The sequence below is a fragment of the Sinocyclocheilus rhinocerous genome, unplaced genomic scaffold (genome assembly GCF_001515625.1).
Source record: "Sinocyclocheilus rhinocerous isolate Xijiao unplaced genomic scaffold, SAMN03320098_v1.1 scaffold10915, whole genome shotgun sequence".
Taxonomy (NCBI): domain Eukaryota; kingdom Metazoa; phylum Chordata; class Actinopteri; order Cypriniformes; family Cyprinidae; genus Sinocyclocheilus; species Sinocyclocheilus rhinocerous.
This window is the reverse complement of record NW_015649445.1, coordinates 72,079-86,454: the sequence shown is the minus strand read 5'-3', so window position 1 is coordinate 86,454 and position 14,376 is coordinate 72,079. Positions and strand designations below refer to the sequence as shown.

Sequence of the window (14,376 nt, the reverse complement as noted above, 5' to 3'; positions counted from 1 at the left end):
AAAAAAAAAGCATGGCTATGAATAGACTGATAATCGTTTTGACCAAAACTCACACTTTTAAAGAGTTATCTTTCTTTAATATCTTATCTGCCTATACATTTTTAAATAACTGTAGCTTCACAATGAAACGAAACGGCCAAAAACAAAGATAAAAATCTATTTGACACAGTGTTATTTTAATATTGTTTACATACTATTATTTAATAATATATTAAATTAGATTTCATTTTCATTTTTTAACTTTTATGTGCTTTGTCATGTCTAGTTTTTCTAATATTTTCTAAAAGTCTTTAAAAAATATTTTTATACAGCTTTAAATTCTTGTTCATATTTTAGTTTCAGGAACTTTCACTTATTATTGGTACATATTTTTATTTCAGTCATAACATTAACATTCTAAGCCTTTTAAGTTTATCATCTAATATTTATACTTTAAGCTTGTTTTAAATGATTGAAAATGATTTTTAATAGTTTCAGTTTTAGTTAACAATAACAACAATGATTTAAGACCATTTAGATCACAAAACACCTTTGCACAAATTTAATGGCACAAATAACAATAACAGTAATATATTTGTTTTAGATATTATTATTAAAAGTAAAATATTCATAATGCATATGTTTTTATTGTTGTAGTCTAATGATACTATGTCAAAAATCAAAAATAATATAGTAATCCAAATGACTTCCATTCTATATTCAAAGGGAAAATAACAACGTGGTTTTGGATGTATGAAGATGACTAAATAATGAAATAAAGACACATTTGTGGCAAAATAATGCTCAAAATTTCTCTCTCAGATCCACAGGGTTTATTCTGGAGGGATTTCCCCAAAACCAAGAGGAGGTGTCCTTTATGGTGGAGCATCACTTGTTTCCAGATGTAGTGGCAATGATGTCGGTCGAGGTTTCTGACGTGGTGCGGCGTCTCCTGCCTTCGCGGCTCACACGTTGGAGAGAGAGACGAGACCGCAGGCAAGAACAGTTGCGTCTGGTCATTAAGCTGAAGAGGGAACTCAGGGTGAGTGTTTAAGCCAAACCTTCAGCACTTGGGATAAAAGGTTGTAAAAACCAAAAAGGAGAAATAAACAGCTGATATGTACCATAAAGCAGGTGAAACTTTTTGTTTTTTTTGACTGTGTCAAACTGCAGGAGCGGGCCATCACACAGAGAAGAGCTGAGCTTATGGCTGAATGTGCACCTAAAAAACCCAGCCCACTCACTCTGAGGCCCCTCAAAGAACAGGTCATCGATCGCTGTCATTGTGTCTTGCTTCGCTGAATGGCTCAGACAGATTCTGACTGGATTTTTGTTGCTACATCAGGATGAGGATGACGAGGAGGTGCAAGAAGAATCAGAGGCGATGGACGAAGAGCAGCAGGAATTGGAGGAGATGGAGGCCATGCTGCTGGAGGAGTTTCCTGCTGTGGAGGAAGAGGAGGCAGAAGATGAAGAAACAGAAGCTGGTGCAGAAGAGAAGCTGGAAATGGAGATCAGTCAGAGGTTTGAGAAGGATGACAACAGCCTCACCAGTATGATGGTAAGGAGAAGATGCTGAAAGGGCATTTTAGAAACAAATACATAGTTCATTATGCCATTTAACTCCTAAGGAAATGGACTTTTCTTGTTAGGAAGATTTTAATGCTTTTGTTCAATTAAATTCAATAAAATAAAGTATGGATTGTTTTTTTTAGGACTTACTAACAGACAACCAAATCCCCCGTCTGGTTATAAGTGCAGGCCGCCCGCCTCGGATTGTGAGGTACCAGCTCCTACAGGGAATCAAACCTCTGATGGTTAACAGAGAGTCACTGTTTCAAATGTGCCAGCCAATCAGCTACAGTCTCGCCAGAAGACTCCTGTACAGATCCTTGAAATATCCCAGTGCCTTCGGGTGCTGGGATCCTGTTAAGGTAAGGGTGGATGTACAACAAATTTTCAATGAATATGAAAATAAAAGCCTAAAACAGCATAAAAATAAAACTAGGGAAAACTCAGTTTGCTGATATGTTCTGTAGTATGCAGAAGGAGATTTGATCCAGCCTCTGCAGGGCCCTTTCAACGCCACCTTCCCTGTCATCCTACACCAGTTCATCTACTTTTTTGCATCCAAGGAGACACGCAACACCTTTATCCTCAACCCAATCAAATATCTTCGTCAACCACATCCCATCCCTTCCTTTCCCATCAAACTGGCTCTCATTGGCCCACCCAAAGCAGGCAAAACCACAGGTCAGTCATTACAAGTGTTTTTTAGACACTCAAAAATATATGATACCTAAAAAGCAATTATTTTGTTGTAGTTCATGGCCTCTTAACTGTGTGTACACTCAGTGGCCCGGGTGTTTGCACGTGAATATGGTCTCGCTCGTCTCTCAATTGGGGATGCAATACGTATGGTGCTCAACAACCAGGCCAAAACTGAGTTGGCTAATCAAGTGCAAAAGCATCTGAACCAGGGCTTGACTGTACCTGATAAACTGGCCATCCAGTGCCTGGAAGTGGCAGTAATGAGCCTGGTCTGCAGCACACGTGGGTGAGGACCACAACTATATCCCAATCAAAGAATGTACTTCTGCAAGAAAAATAACCTATATGTGTGTGTGTGTCACTATACATTGTGATCCTCAGGTTTGTGTTGGATGGCTTCCCTGTGACCAAGCATCAGGCTGAATTGCTGGAATCCTGCAGCATTATTCCTATGCTAGTGATTGAACTGCAACTGGACACAGCAGAAGTGCTGCGGAGAGGCCTGAGGGACAGAGAAAAAAACAACAGCAGGTCAGACCAGCACATTTATTTATTTAATTTTTATATTTTCAGATTGCTTTTTAATTTTAGTTCATGTTTTAGTAATTTTATGTGCTTTATTATATATAAGTAATATTAAATATTAACTATTATTTTAATATTTAATATTTCTATTTACATTTATCTTTAATTTCTATTTATAATTTAGATTTTTTTATTTATAATATTTAGATTTCATTTTAATTCATGAAAATGATTTTTAGTACTTTTTGTTAACAATTTAGTAAACAACACTGACCTAAACTTACCTGGGGGGTATTCCAGAAAGCAGGTTATGTGACATACATGTTTAAGCGTAAGTAAGCAAATAAACTCAGCTTTCCATTTCAAAAACAGGGGTAACTTTCAGGGTATGTAAAAAGCCATTGCAGCTTATTCACTGAACATAACCTGCTCCGGAGTTAGTAGGTTATGTTTCAGGGTTAGTTTACTTTTTTCTTAGCATCCGTTTCCATAGTGACTCGTCGATTCGTCGCTCTGTTGAGAATGTCTTGCGTGTTAACCAGGAACATACTCTGAGTTGAATGATATTACTCCTGGACGAGTTTTTGGAACCAGCATACGTCGAGTAAGCAAGGTTTGGGTTAATCAACCGAGAGTTCTGGGTTTATGTGAAGGTAAGTTAACCTTGCTTTCTGGAGTACACCCCTGCTGAAAACTACAACATGACAATGTGTATAAAATGTTTAGTTTTTTTTAACCGTGGACAGTGATACAAATTTCGTGGTATTGTGGTCTGGCATATTATGTATATTAAATGCAAATATTCAAAATTTGTAAGCTTATGGCAGCTCTCTCCAACAGGCCGTACCCAATGCATGACAGCCCCCAGGTCCTAAACATTCGCAACTCTTGCTTCAGGCGGGAAGTTGAAGCTCTCAGGCTACACTTTCATCAACAGTATCACAACTGGACTCCCGTTGATGCTCACAAGAGCAAGTGGTGGGTGTGGGAGCGAGTTTTAGATGAGGTTCGCATTAGCTTGAGACACATTTATGATTACCTGGAAAAGATTCACAAAGGTGAGAGCATGCAAATGACGCACAGTTGTCAAAACAAGAATCCCTAGTATTATACATTCTTAGATGACTTGTTCTATCGTTCTCACAGGCCAGGCAGCCTGTATAGACAGACTGTGCATTACCACACGAGAGCTGCAGTCCCGGCTAGGGGAGTTTGGGCAGTACTGTCCAGTTAGCTTAGCTCTTCATCGCCATCTGGTGGACTGTTCACATAATACCTCACTGGAATTGGCTGCAGAGTTCAGGGGCCACTTCTACAAAATGACCAGCAAGGAATTTCTAGAGGTAAAGGATCAGATGGTCCAGCAGCACACAGAAATATTGGTTTAATTCACTCACATCTCTCTTTATGTGTTTAATAAGAGATTTCTAGAGTCCCCAGAGCAGTTTGTGGCTCCAGGTTGCCCCTACCCATTACCTCCTCTTCCACTCCTGCCTCATAAGCTCAGTGCAGGCCAGGTGAAGAGTAGGTTCCCTCAACAGGTGGAGATGAAGGGTTTCTGCCCTGTCACTTATCTGGATGGTCAACAGAGGTACAGCAAAGACACTCTACAACACTTACGGAAAGAATAACCTTAATTTTACTGTATTTCACGTTATTCTCTTCACCTGTAGGTATGAGGCCTTGGTGCGTGGAAACACGGAGTATGCTGTTGAGTACCAAAATAAGATCTATATCTTTGAGAATGAAAAGAAACGAGAAATTTTTCTCCAGTGAGTAGTTATTTTGCAGAGGGGATTCCTGATTGGCTAGTGCAATTACTTTGCCATTACAGGAATAAAATACATTTTAAAATAGAAAACAGATAATTCACAACAGAACTGTTCTTAGGTCACCTGAGACTTACTGGGACCAGAAACTTCCACATAAACTACCTCCGTTGGAAGATCCGGTCTCACTAACCTCTTTACCGATCCTGGGCTATTTGGAACAAGTAAGAGGGCACTGAAACACAGAATCTTCTGCTTTTGTCTACCTATAAATATTGGTCACATAATTGTGTAACCATCAGTAAACCATGTTTTTAACAAGTGGTAAAATAGTGTTTAAAGCTTTGTTTTTTTGTGGAAATGTATTTACTTATCTTAACCACAGTTGCGTTTGCTATTATTGTACATGTATTCTTTTTAAAATATGTTTGTTTTCTCTTGTAGAGTGTGGCAGTACCCATAATCAAAGCCATGACTGCTGTTGGTCAACTCAAGCCAAAGTTGCCCTTTCTCAGTGTGAAGAAATCTGCTATATTGTACCTGGCCTTTCATCTGAAAGGTGGCCTTGAATGTCTTATTTTAGCTTCCTTTTAGAATAGCTGAAAATGAGAATTCATTCATTCATTCACTCATTCATTCAATGTAGGATATTTTCAAGTCTAAGTAAACACTTGAAATATTTCTACCCTTCTACCCCCACAGCATTCAACAGCAGGAACCCAGACTATATTCGTCAGAAGTACAAAAAGAAACTTCAAAAGTTTGAGGAAAGCTGTGAGCTCATCTCATACCTGAGTACCACCATGAAGACATACAGATCCCCTCACAACCTGCCCCCTGATTTTGCACACAAGCTGGACAGGTTTCTGGCCCTGGAGAAGTCCACCAAAACAGCCTCGGGTCTGATACAGCTTGGGGGAAGTTAGAACATAACTTCAAATAATAAAAACCTTGAGTCAGACTCCGCACATCACGATATTTGACAGTATTGGTTGATGTTACATTAGTAAAATTCATAGATATACATTAATGTGTTCTTTTCAATGGACAATTAAAGATATGAATGAGCCCAATAAATACATTTTAATTTATTTTTGTGATGTGTTCTTGTATTGAACGTTTGCTGTTGTTGTTTTTTTTTGTCAAGAACTAAATGGATAATGAATAAATAAAACGATTGATAGAAAAACGACAGACAGACAGATAGATACTTTTTTTTATTATTATTATGCTTTAAACGACATATACAAAACAATACAAAGCCAGGGGAAAAAAAGAAAAAAAAAAAAAAAAAAAAAAAAAAAAAAAAGGCCCTGGAGAAGTCCACCAAAACAGCCTCGGGTCTGATACAGCTTGGGGGAAGTTAGAACATAACTTCAAATAATAAAAACCTTGAGTCAGACTCCGCACATCACGATATTTGACAGTATTGGTTGATGTTACATTAGTAAAATTCATAGATATACATTAATGTGTTCTTTTCAATGGACAATTAAAGATATGAATGAGCCCAATAAATACATTTTAATTTATTTTTGTGATGTGTTCTTGTATTGAACGTTTGCTGTTGTTGTTTTTTTTTTATCAAGAACTAAATGGATAATGAATAAATAAAACGATTGATAGAAAAACGACAGACAGACAGATACTTTTTTATATTTTTTATTATGCTTTAAACGACATATACAAAACAATACAAAGCCAGGGTAACAAAGGATAAAAGAAAAGGAAAAAAAACAAGAAAAAAAAACGAAAAAAAAACATATATACACACATAATCAGAGACATGCATGACCTTTACATTACTCAAAGATTTTGAAGACAGAACACAAACTGACAGTTTTAATTGCCTTTCTATTAGTACTATGTTGAATAGTACACAAGTAATTTTCCAACTCTTTAAAAAACACTGTAAAACAGGGTTTTTTGTTAGAAAATTTACACTTATGAATGTGAAACTTAACCAACAAAATAAATAGATTAATAACAAAAACTTCGTTATTTACATTATCATAATTAAAATATCCAAAAACTACATTTTCAAAATGCAAATTAAAATTAAAGAGTACCTTTTCTTTGATAAACATAGAGACATCATACCATAACTTTTTAACATAACTACAGTGCCAGAAGATGTGGGGTACAGTTTCCAAGTGCAAAGAGCAAAAAGAGCAGTTAACATCAATATCCTTCTTAAACTTACTGAGAAAATGTTTAACAGGATAGAATTTATGAAATATTTTGAAACAGATTTCTTTTATCTTGTTTGTAACAAAGAACTTGTGAGGCAATAACCAATGCTTTCCCACTTAGGATTTCCAACTAATTTAGTCCAATAAGAGACAGATAGATACTGCATGAATAAATATGCAGAACGGTTCGTCATCGTTGTGCGCCATTCACCGCGGTTACCCTGACAACGAGACGCACACAACATGGCATCCACTGTACATTTAGAGATCGTCGGTCTTTTAAATAAACATAATTTCCAAATAGCCAAAAGCATTGTCGAGGTAAAGTTTTTAAGAGGCTGACCACTTCGTATTTAGCATTTTAACATGGTTAACGGTTAAAAAGGCATACCGTCTCTACTTACAGGGACTGAAAAATAAATTCCCGGAGTCATTTGATGATCCAACAATTCGCCCGTTGCTGGAATGTGACTGGCATGACTATTTATCGAATAAAAAGAGGGTAAGACACTTACTAATTATATACCGCTCGCTTGTTTCCCATATGCATTTTAGTAATAAATCACTCACGCACGTTGACTTGTCAAGGAGCTGAAAGGGGAGGTTTGGCAGTACAGCGGCTGTCTAATGTCCTTTGCAAACGGTCAGTTGCTCGGTGATGAGAGGAAACTGTCCAGCTGGGCAGAGAAAGAGTGGAAGTTTTCTTTCCATCGACCACAGGCGCTTTATAAAGCCCTAGCTGAGGAATATTACACCAGCAACCTGCGAAGCACAGGGGTAAATTAACACAAGAGCGAGGAATAAATGTTAATCCAGTGAATGAATAAACGCACATCATATTTAATTAGACTACAACTATCTATAATTTCACATAATAGCTACAAGGTGTGCAACATCTGCTCTCTCTTTCCCACAGCATATTTTTGTTTATATGGATATTGAAAGCGGTGGAGAGGCATTTGGCAGACTGTTGTTTGAGGTAAATAGATGTTATGCCTCTTGATAATGTAAGCTGATTGATAATTTGATTACTTGAGTTGTTGTGGAAATGTGTTTCCACTTCATTCTTCTCCACTCTCAAAGTGTTTTAAATGTAACCTGTCAGCTGTTCTCAGACTTGTGTCCAAAGACGTGTAGGAACTTTAAGGCCTTGTGCACTGGAGAGGCAGGTTTGTCCAAGAGTAACCTTGAGTTGAGCTATAAGTGCTCAATTTTCCACAGAGTTGTGCAAAATGGCTGGCTGCAGGGTGGAGGTAAGATAATAATCATAATTGTATCGAAATATATATATAAAAAAACTTGTGATTGTATATAATTCATTGATATATTATATGATTTTGATTACAGATATTTCACCTGAAAGGAAAGGCACTGGGGGAGAGTCTATCTATGGCCCAACATTTGAGGGTACAGACAGCGTTTGTGCTACATAAAGTACTTACTTTGGTCGTTAAAGTCAGCATGAAATGGAAATTGTGTCTTTTTTCCCCCCTATCGTTACATAAAAAGAAAAAGGAAAAAATGTAGGCTGGTACCTAATTTTGTAGGCCAATACCTAATTAACTTGATCATTGTCACAAGATTGTGAGGACATGAAAAAAATAATGTGTATGGATAAATCATTTATAAACATTGCAATATTCCATTAAAATAAGAACTGTCAATTATGATTTCATGGTGACTTTAAAGTGTGTGAAATACACATTGTTTGATACATATAAAAAGCACCAGGTGGTTTTCTCTTCTAGATGAGAATTTTGTCGTATCCCACAACAAGCGTGGCATTCTGGGAATGGCTAATCAAGGTGCTCATAGCAACGGCTCTCAGTTCTACATCACACTACAGCCAGCTTCCTGGATGGACCACAAATATGTGGCTTTTGGGTAATGATGGGCAATGGGCAATGGGCAATTCTTACAAAATTGAAAATCTCCATCACAGCTTTTTCTTTCTCTCCCAGGCAACTTGTTGAGGGCACAGAGGTTCTGAAGAGACTAGAGGCAGTGCCCACCTACAACGAGAGGCCCAAACAGGACTGCAAAATATCAGCATGTGGAGTATTTGAGCCCTGAGTAATCCCATACCGCCTATAGATCAAGACAGCAATACAAGAAGCGTTTTTAATAACCATTTTTATTACATGTAGAAATACTTTTGTGCTTTTCTATGTAAAGTTCAAAAATAAAGCCAATTAAAACCTCAATTTATACACTTTACCAGTACTGTTTATGTCTGTGGCACCCATAACAAATGGATTTTTTACGCTGCCTTGTCAGATTTGGTTACCCTTCTGTAGCTGTTTATAAAAGAACCAAAATGCTTTCCAGAGTATGAAATAAAGGAGTTTAGGCATTACCGGGGAGGATTTAGAGAACATTAAAGCAATTCTGTGTGAAAAAGAGAGGGGAAACGGATCATGGTAACTTCATATGCTGCCTTGTTGGATTTGGTGACCATGCTGTATGTAACTAAATGATTTCTAAAATACAGAAGATAGAAATTTAGAAATCACCTGAGTGAATCTGAAGAACAATAAATGCATTCTGTGTGAAATAAAGGTAACATTTCTGTAACCTGTATGCTTTGAAACAGAGGAGATTAGACAACACCAGAGTGAATCTGGAGAACATTAAATCCATTCAAATACAAATTTCATCAAAGTTGTCCTAAAACGCATTCTTGTCTTAGGACAACTTTGATTAATTTTTTTGATTCACTTCAAATGGTGACTACTGCAGATTTCGGTAACTTCTTAAGCCACCTTCAACTGAATAATGAATTCCACTCATTCAACTGTAGGGGGCTCCCAAAGGGCAAAAATACACAAAACTTCATACAGCTGCTTTAAGTATGTCCTTACAACAGTGGTTCTCAATTCCAGTCCTGGGGCCCCCCTGCTATAAATATTAATGCAGTGTTCCCTTTGTTAGACCGAATGCTTTTTCTACATTGTAATTGGGCAATTTTACTGTTCAAGTAAGATAATAAAATAATTTAATCTCAAAATAATTTTTAATCTCCATGAATGTATTTATTTTATAAGTGGGCTGTGGATCACCCCAGAGAAAATGAAGATGAGATTATTATAAAATACAATTTCATGAAGGAAATGGTTCACAGACCCACACAATATTTTGTCGCTCATAATTCATGAAATACAAAAGGCTTGATTTTTATTGTAAGCTTTAAAGCCGAGGTCTCCAACCCTGCTCCTGGAGAGAGCTACCGTACTACAGATTTCAGCTCCAACACACCTGAACCTGCTAATCAAGGTGTTGGAACAGGGTTGGAACTTAAGTCTTCAGGACGGTTAGGAGCAGGGTTGGAGACCCCTGCATTAAAGTGTTAATATAACTTTATTTTGTTTAAAAAAAATTTTTTTACTAAAATAAATACATCTCAATTAACACCGGTCCAGTAACAACCTTTTGCATTTGCTTTAAAGATTTATTGTGTTTGAGTAAGCATTCACACGGCTCAGCTGACGGTGTCACGAGCATGAGTTTAATGAGGACAGACAGCCGAGCAGACCTGACCAAGACACTCACCATGACCACGCCGTTTTCTCCTCCACTTTACATGCAGCGATACCAGTTTGTTATCGACTATGTGAAAACCTACCGACCTAAAAAGGTAAATAAACATATGAATGGCATTTTAAAGTTAAGTCGCGATGGCCTTTGACGCTACGCTTGAACTAGCGTGCTAATCAATAGTCTTTTTACATCTATCCGCAGGTCATCGATTTCGGATGCGCAGAATGTTGCTTACTAAAAAAGCTTAAGTTTCACCGCAACGGTATACAGTTACTAGTGGGAGTTGATATCAACAGCGTCGTCCTGCTGAAGAGAATGTAAGTTTGGTATCTTACCTGCAAACCTTCCATTGCTGTGTAGTTTTAGATGGCATTAAAATGACAGTGCTATCCCATAAGGCCAACGATTTATGATACACAAGGGGCCTCCACGTACTTTTGGCCATATGCAAATCAGGATTCCTCTGTTCATTCATCTTGTGTGATTTATTTTTTGCCAGGCACATGTTGGCTCCACTTATAAGTGATTATCTACAGCCAAGTGATGGGCCTTTGACCATTGAGTTGTATCAAGGCTCTGTCACAGAAAGGGAGCCCTGCACCAGAGGATTTGATCTTGTGACATGTGTGGAGTTGTAAGTGTGCCACGTCTTTGCAAATAAACGTAGTTACTTTCAAATTGTATGTTCAACTTGAGCTTATGTAAACATCTCTACCATTTAAGAATCGAACACCTGGAGCTTGTGGAGGTGGCAAGCTTTTCTGAGGTGGTGTTTGGCTACATGTCACCAGGTGCCGTGATTGTAAGCACACCAAACGTAGAGTTCAACCCACTGCTGCCGGGCCTGAGAGGCTTCAGAAACTATGACCACAAGTTTGAATGGACCAGAGCGGAGTTTCAAACTTGGTGAGTAAATTTTTAATAATGAAAACACATTCCGGTGGTGATTTAGGATCAGATTTAAGGGATTTACATAGATGTTTTTGTTTTTTTTTCTAGCTAAAAGCTTTTTCATCTCCCTCTCCCTAACAGGGCTCACAAGGTGTGTAGAGACTATGGCTACTCCGTGCATTTCACAGGAGTTGGAGAAGCTGTTGGCCACTGGAGAGAAGTGGGATTCTGCACCCAGATTGCCGTGTTCCAGAGGAATTTCCATGGTTCCATGAGCAATGCTGAACGCTTGGAACCCTCAGTCTATAGACTGGTGAGACTGGCTTTTCCTTATTGGAAATTCCATATTCCATATTTGTTTAGAGTCATATTGTACTTTCTAAATACTTATCACTTGTACTAAAACAGTCACAATTTAGTTTAGTAGTGCTGAAATGTGCAGCGAAAGCTTTTTATAAAAACGCCATCTCGGCATAAAGTTAGCATGAATTGATCCATGCAATTTTTAATTAAAATAACTTGTAACTTGATTTTCCGGTGGAATGACTTCTCTCTGGCGACCAGTCATTTAGTCAGTTTAAAACCCGCCCCTTTCTTACAATGGACTGCGATCTTGCATTCAGATATATTCCCTCCACCCCAAGTATTCCGATACATTGAACAATTTTTTTTTCTTCCATAATCCGTTTCGCTCAGATGAACACTACAATATGGAAGCAAAGGCCTTTTGGTAGTTTCAGTACATTGCGACTGTAACATGCAATCCTTGGAAGGATATGCAGAGCTGTAGGTGCTACACGCAGCCATGAACAGCACTATTGAAAAAGAAAAAATGTAGCGTGGGAACTTGGTTCTGCCCATTGGTTGTTGATTGAAAGGTGGTGGTTAAAATACAAAACATGCACAGACAAATTTTTGGCAGTAAGATAAACAACATTGCATTTTCGAAAATATGGTGAACTCTTCTTTTAATGCTGACTTCACAGGTTTAAGCTAAAACAATAGTTATTTTTGTCCTAAAACTGGTGATATTTGCACTCGTCTCTTATCTTTCTTTGCTTTTCCTTTTTTAGATGTACAAAGTAGTGTATCCGAGCCTAAGTGATAACAACATCTACCAGAGAACTTTAGTTAATGAAGTCTTGTATGAGGCACAACACCTGAGACAGGAATGGCTCAGCAGAATGAACATGGACTCCAACAATAATGCACACTTCTGTGCTCCTCCATTAATGGACGTATTCCAGCATGGGGTTGAAGGGGGTACATGTGACTGGCAGCCTGTCTACCAGCAAGGTGGCACCATTTGTGTTCCTTTGGCATGTGTATGGTCCAGTCCCAGAGTGAGAGCGCTGTGTGGGAGCATGCAGCGTCTCAGGGAGGAACTGCTGGTGGACTCGCGAGTGAGGATGAGCGCTGATGGAACGGTGCTAAACCTGCCTGCTGATGATGATGATGATGATGAGGAGGAGGTGGAGGAAGAGGAAGATGTGAAAGCAGTATCAGGTGTAGCCAACAACGTGGAGGAGGACTGGGATAGGGAGCTTGGGTGTTATGGAAATGTATAACAGATCCAGAAAGCTTTGTAACCAGAATAAAAGAAAGAAAGCTGCACTTAAGATGTTTTTCCTTTTTGACTATAAGTGTAGAATCATCAGAATGACATATTTCAATTAAATGGCCAAATCTGTGATCGATGGAGAAGACAATCATTAAACGTCCTTAATAAAAATGCAAATATGTGACACCAAGTTTGAAATGCGGTTTTATTTAACAGTGAATGGTACATACCTTACCAGCATCATAACAGAACACATGGCATGGAAGCCACTATTGGTCAAAAGTTAGAACACGACATTGCAAGACGGTCAAAAACAGCAATGTCACTTTTAAACATCAGACACAGTACAATTACAAGGACCAAAAACTTCACAGAAGAGATAAAGCCACCATGTTTTTACAACATGTAAAGTACCAGGACCTACTTACAGGTTATGTAAGAGTAATTAGGAAACATGGAGGGGAAAAAGTGTATCTTCACACAATTTCAGTATCACTAAAGCTCAAATACATAAAAATAGACTCATTTTGGCAGTACATCAATTAAAAAACTAAAAATCAAGTTTAAAGAAACTCATATTACTGAGTGTCTGATGAAAAGTAATGAAGCTGAAATATCGCAGAGAACCTCTAAATATACTGGTATTTGCAAACATTCGCTACAGAGCCCTTAAAGGGACATGATGATGAAGAACAATATGTGGTGGGACAAAAAAAGTATATATCAACGTTTTTGTATTTTCTCGCAAATGTTCCATTTTAGAAACATCGTGATGAAATTTTGTTTTTCAAAAAAATATTTGCATTCTCTCAAGACATTTTGCATTACTGCAAGAAACTTGTTTGCATGCAAAATCTTTGCGTTCACTCACAAACTTTTCATTTCTAGCGTTTCTTGGGTGAACACAAAGTGAACAAAGTTTCTGGAAGCAATCCAAAACATTTGCTAGAGAACGCAAAAGCACTGATATATATTTTTTCTTCCCATCTCATATTAATGCATATCACCATGGGTCTTTAGGGGCTCCGTACATTCGCAGTGTGGTGCTTTGATACTAGTGCAGTAATTGTGAAAGATAAAATAATAAACCTGAGACGTGAATCCAAGCTTCCCATCAGTGCTTTTTTTAGTGTTTGGATATCGACAGACCTGGATCAATCTGATGGAAATAGCAAAGATACACAAAATGCTTCGGACACATTGAGTAGGTGTGACACCCATGCATTTTTACACTATAACTCTAGACAGTTATGAGATAATCAAGTGCTACAAATAGATTGTATACACACTCGCTCAACTGCGAATCCTCACACACACTTAAATCGCAGAGGCTAGTGAGTTTATATTAATAAAACAGTCAATGGCTTCTGAGAAGATATGGGCATAGTACGGTCACATACAACTAGAGAAGCACTAATGTATGATTCTGATATGCCTTAGAGCTGACCTTACAGACAGAGATACCATGAAAATAGTCATTTAAAATACCTTCATTTTAGTGATACATCAAGTAACTACAAAAACATGGATAAAAAGTTTTTGTGGTGTTATAGAGAGGATAAGAAGAGCTACACGCTCAAGCATTGCTGAAATAGTTAAATGCTTCGTTCTGTGCTGCCATGTTACTAATTGTAGCTTGAGAACAGCTTGG

General features: G+C 37.8%; 3 protein-coding genes across 4 annotated transcripts; all 3 read left to right on the top strand.

The window, feature by feature from the left end:
- Window positions 1-801: 801 nt before the first annotated feature.
- Window positions 802-5,610, top strand: ak9 (adenylate kinase 9; the record flags this gene model as incomplete). Its single annotated transcript, XM_016515361.1, has 14 exons — window positions 802-1,021; window positions 1,153-1,245; window positions 1,325-1,540; window positions 1,695-1,913; window positions 2,019-2,232; window positions 2,335-2,536; window positions 2,632-2,781; window positions 3,616-3,833; window positions 3,922-4,118; window positions 4,197-4,366; window positions 4,449-4,547; window positions 4,666-4,768; window positions 4,989-5,103; window positions 5,247-5,610. Coding segments are annotated over 14 exons (2,440 nt in total), but the record flags the coding sequence as incomplete, so codon positions are not given.
- A 1,369-nt stretch (window positions 5,611-6,979) lies between these two features.
- On the top strand, window positions 6,980-8,929 carry ppil6 (peptidylprolyl isomerase (cyclophilin)-like 6). The gene is made up of 8 exons (XM_016515369.1): window positions 6,980-7,057; window positions 7,143-7,238; window positions 7,325-7,513; window positions 7,653-7,715; window positions 7,842-7,989; window positions 8,084-8,143; window positions 8,485-8,620; window positions 8,698-8,929. Exons 1-8 carry the CDS (start codon window positions 6,980-6,982, stop codon window positions 8,807-8,809), a joined length of 882 nt encoding a protein of 293 aa, XP_016370855.1. The 3' UTR covers window positions 8,810-8,929.
- A 1,041-nt stretch (window positions 8,930-9,970) lies between these two features.
- Window positions 9,971-12,778, top strand: LOC107710559 (small RNA 2'-O-methyltransferase-like). 2 transcript variants are annotated; one of them, XM_016515364.1, is made up of 7 exons: window positions 9,971-10,081; window positions 10,183-10,370; window positions 10,475-10,590; window positions 10,773-10,907; window positions 10,997-11,179; window positions 11,306-11,477; window positions 12,238-12,778. In XM_016515364.1, exons 2-7 carry the CDS (start codon window positions 10,236-10,238, stop codon window positions 12,730-12,732), a joined length of 1,236 nt encoding a protein of 411 aa, XP_016370850.1. In that variant the 5' UTR covers window positions 9,971-10,081; window positions 10,183-10,235; the 3' UTR covers window positions 12,733-12,778. The 2 variants fall into 2 exon arrangements, with proteins under 2 accessions (XP_016370850.1, XP_016370851.1); XM_016515365.1 differs by lacking the exon at window positions 9,971-10,081 and having other exon boundaries at window positions 10,107-10,370.
- The last annotated feature ends 1,598 nt before the right edge of the window (window positions 12,779-14,376 follow it).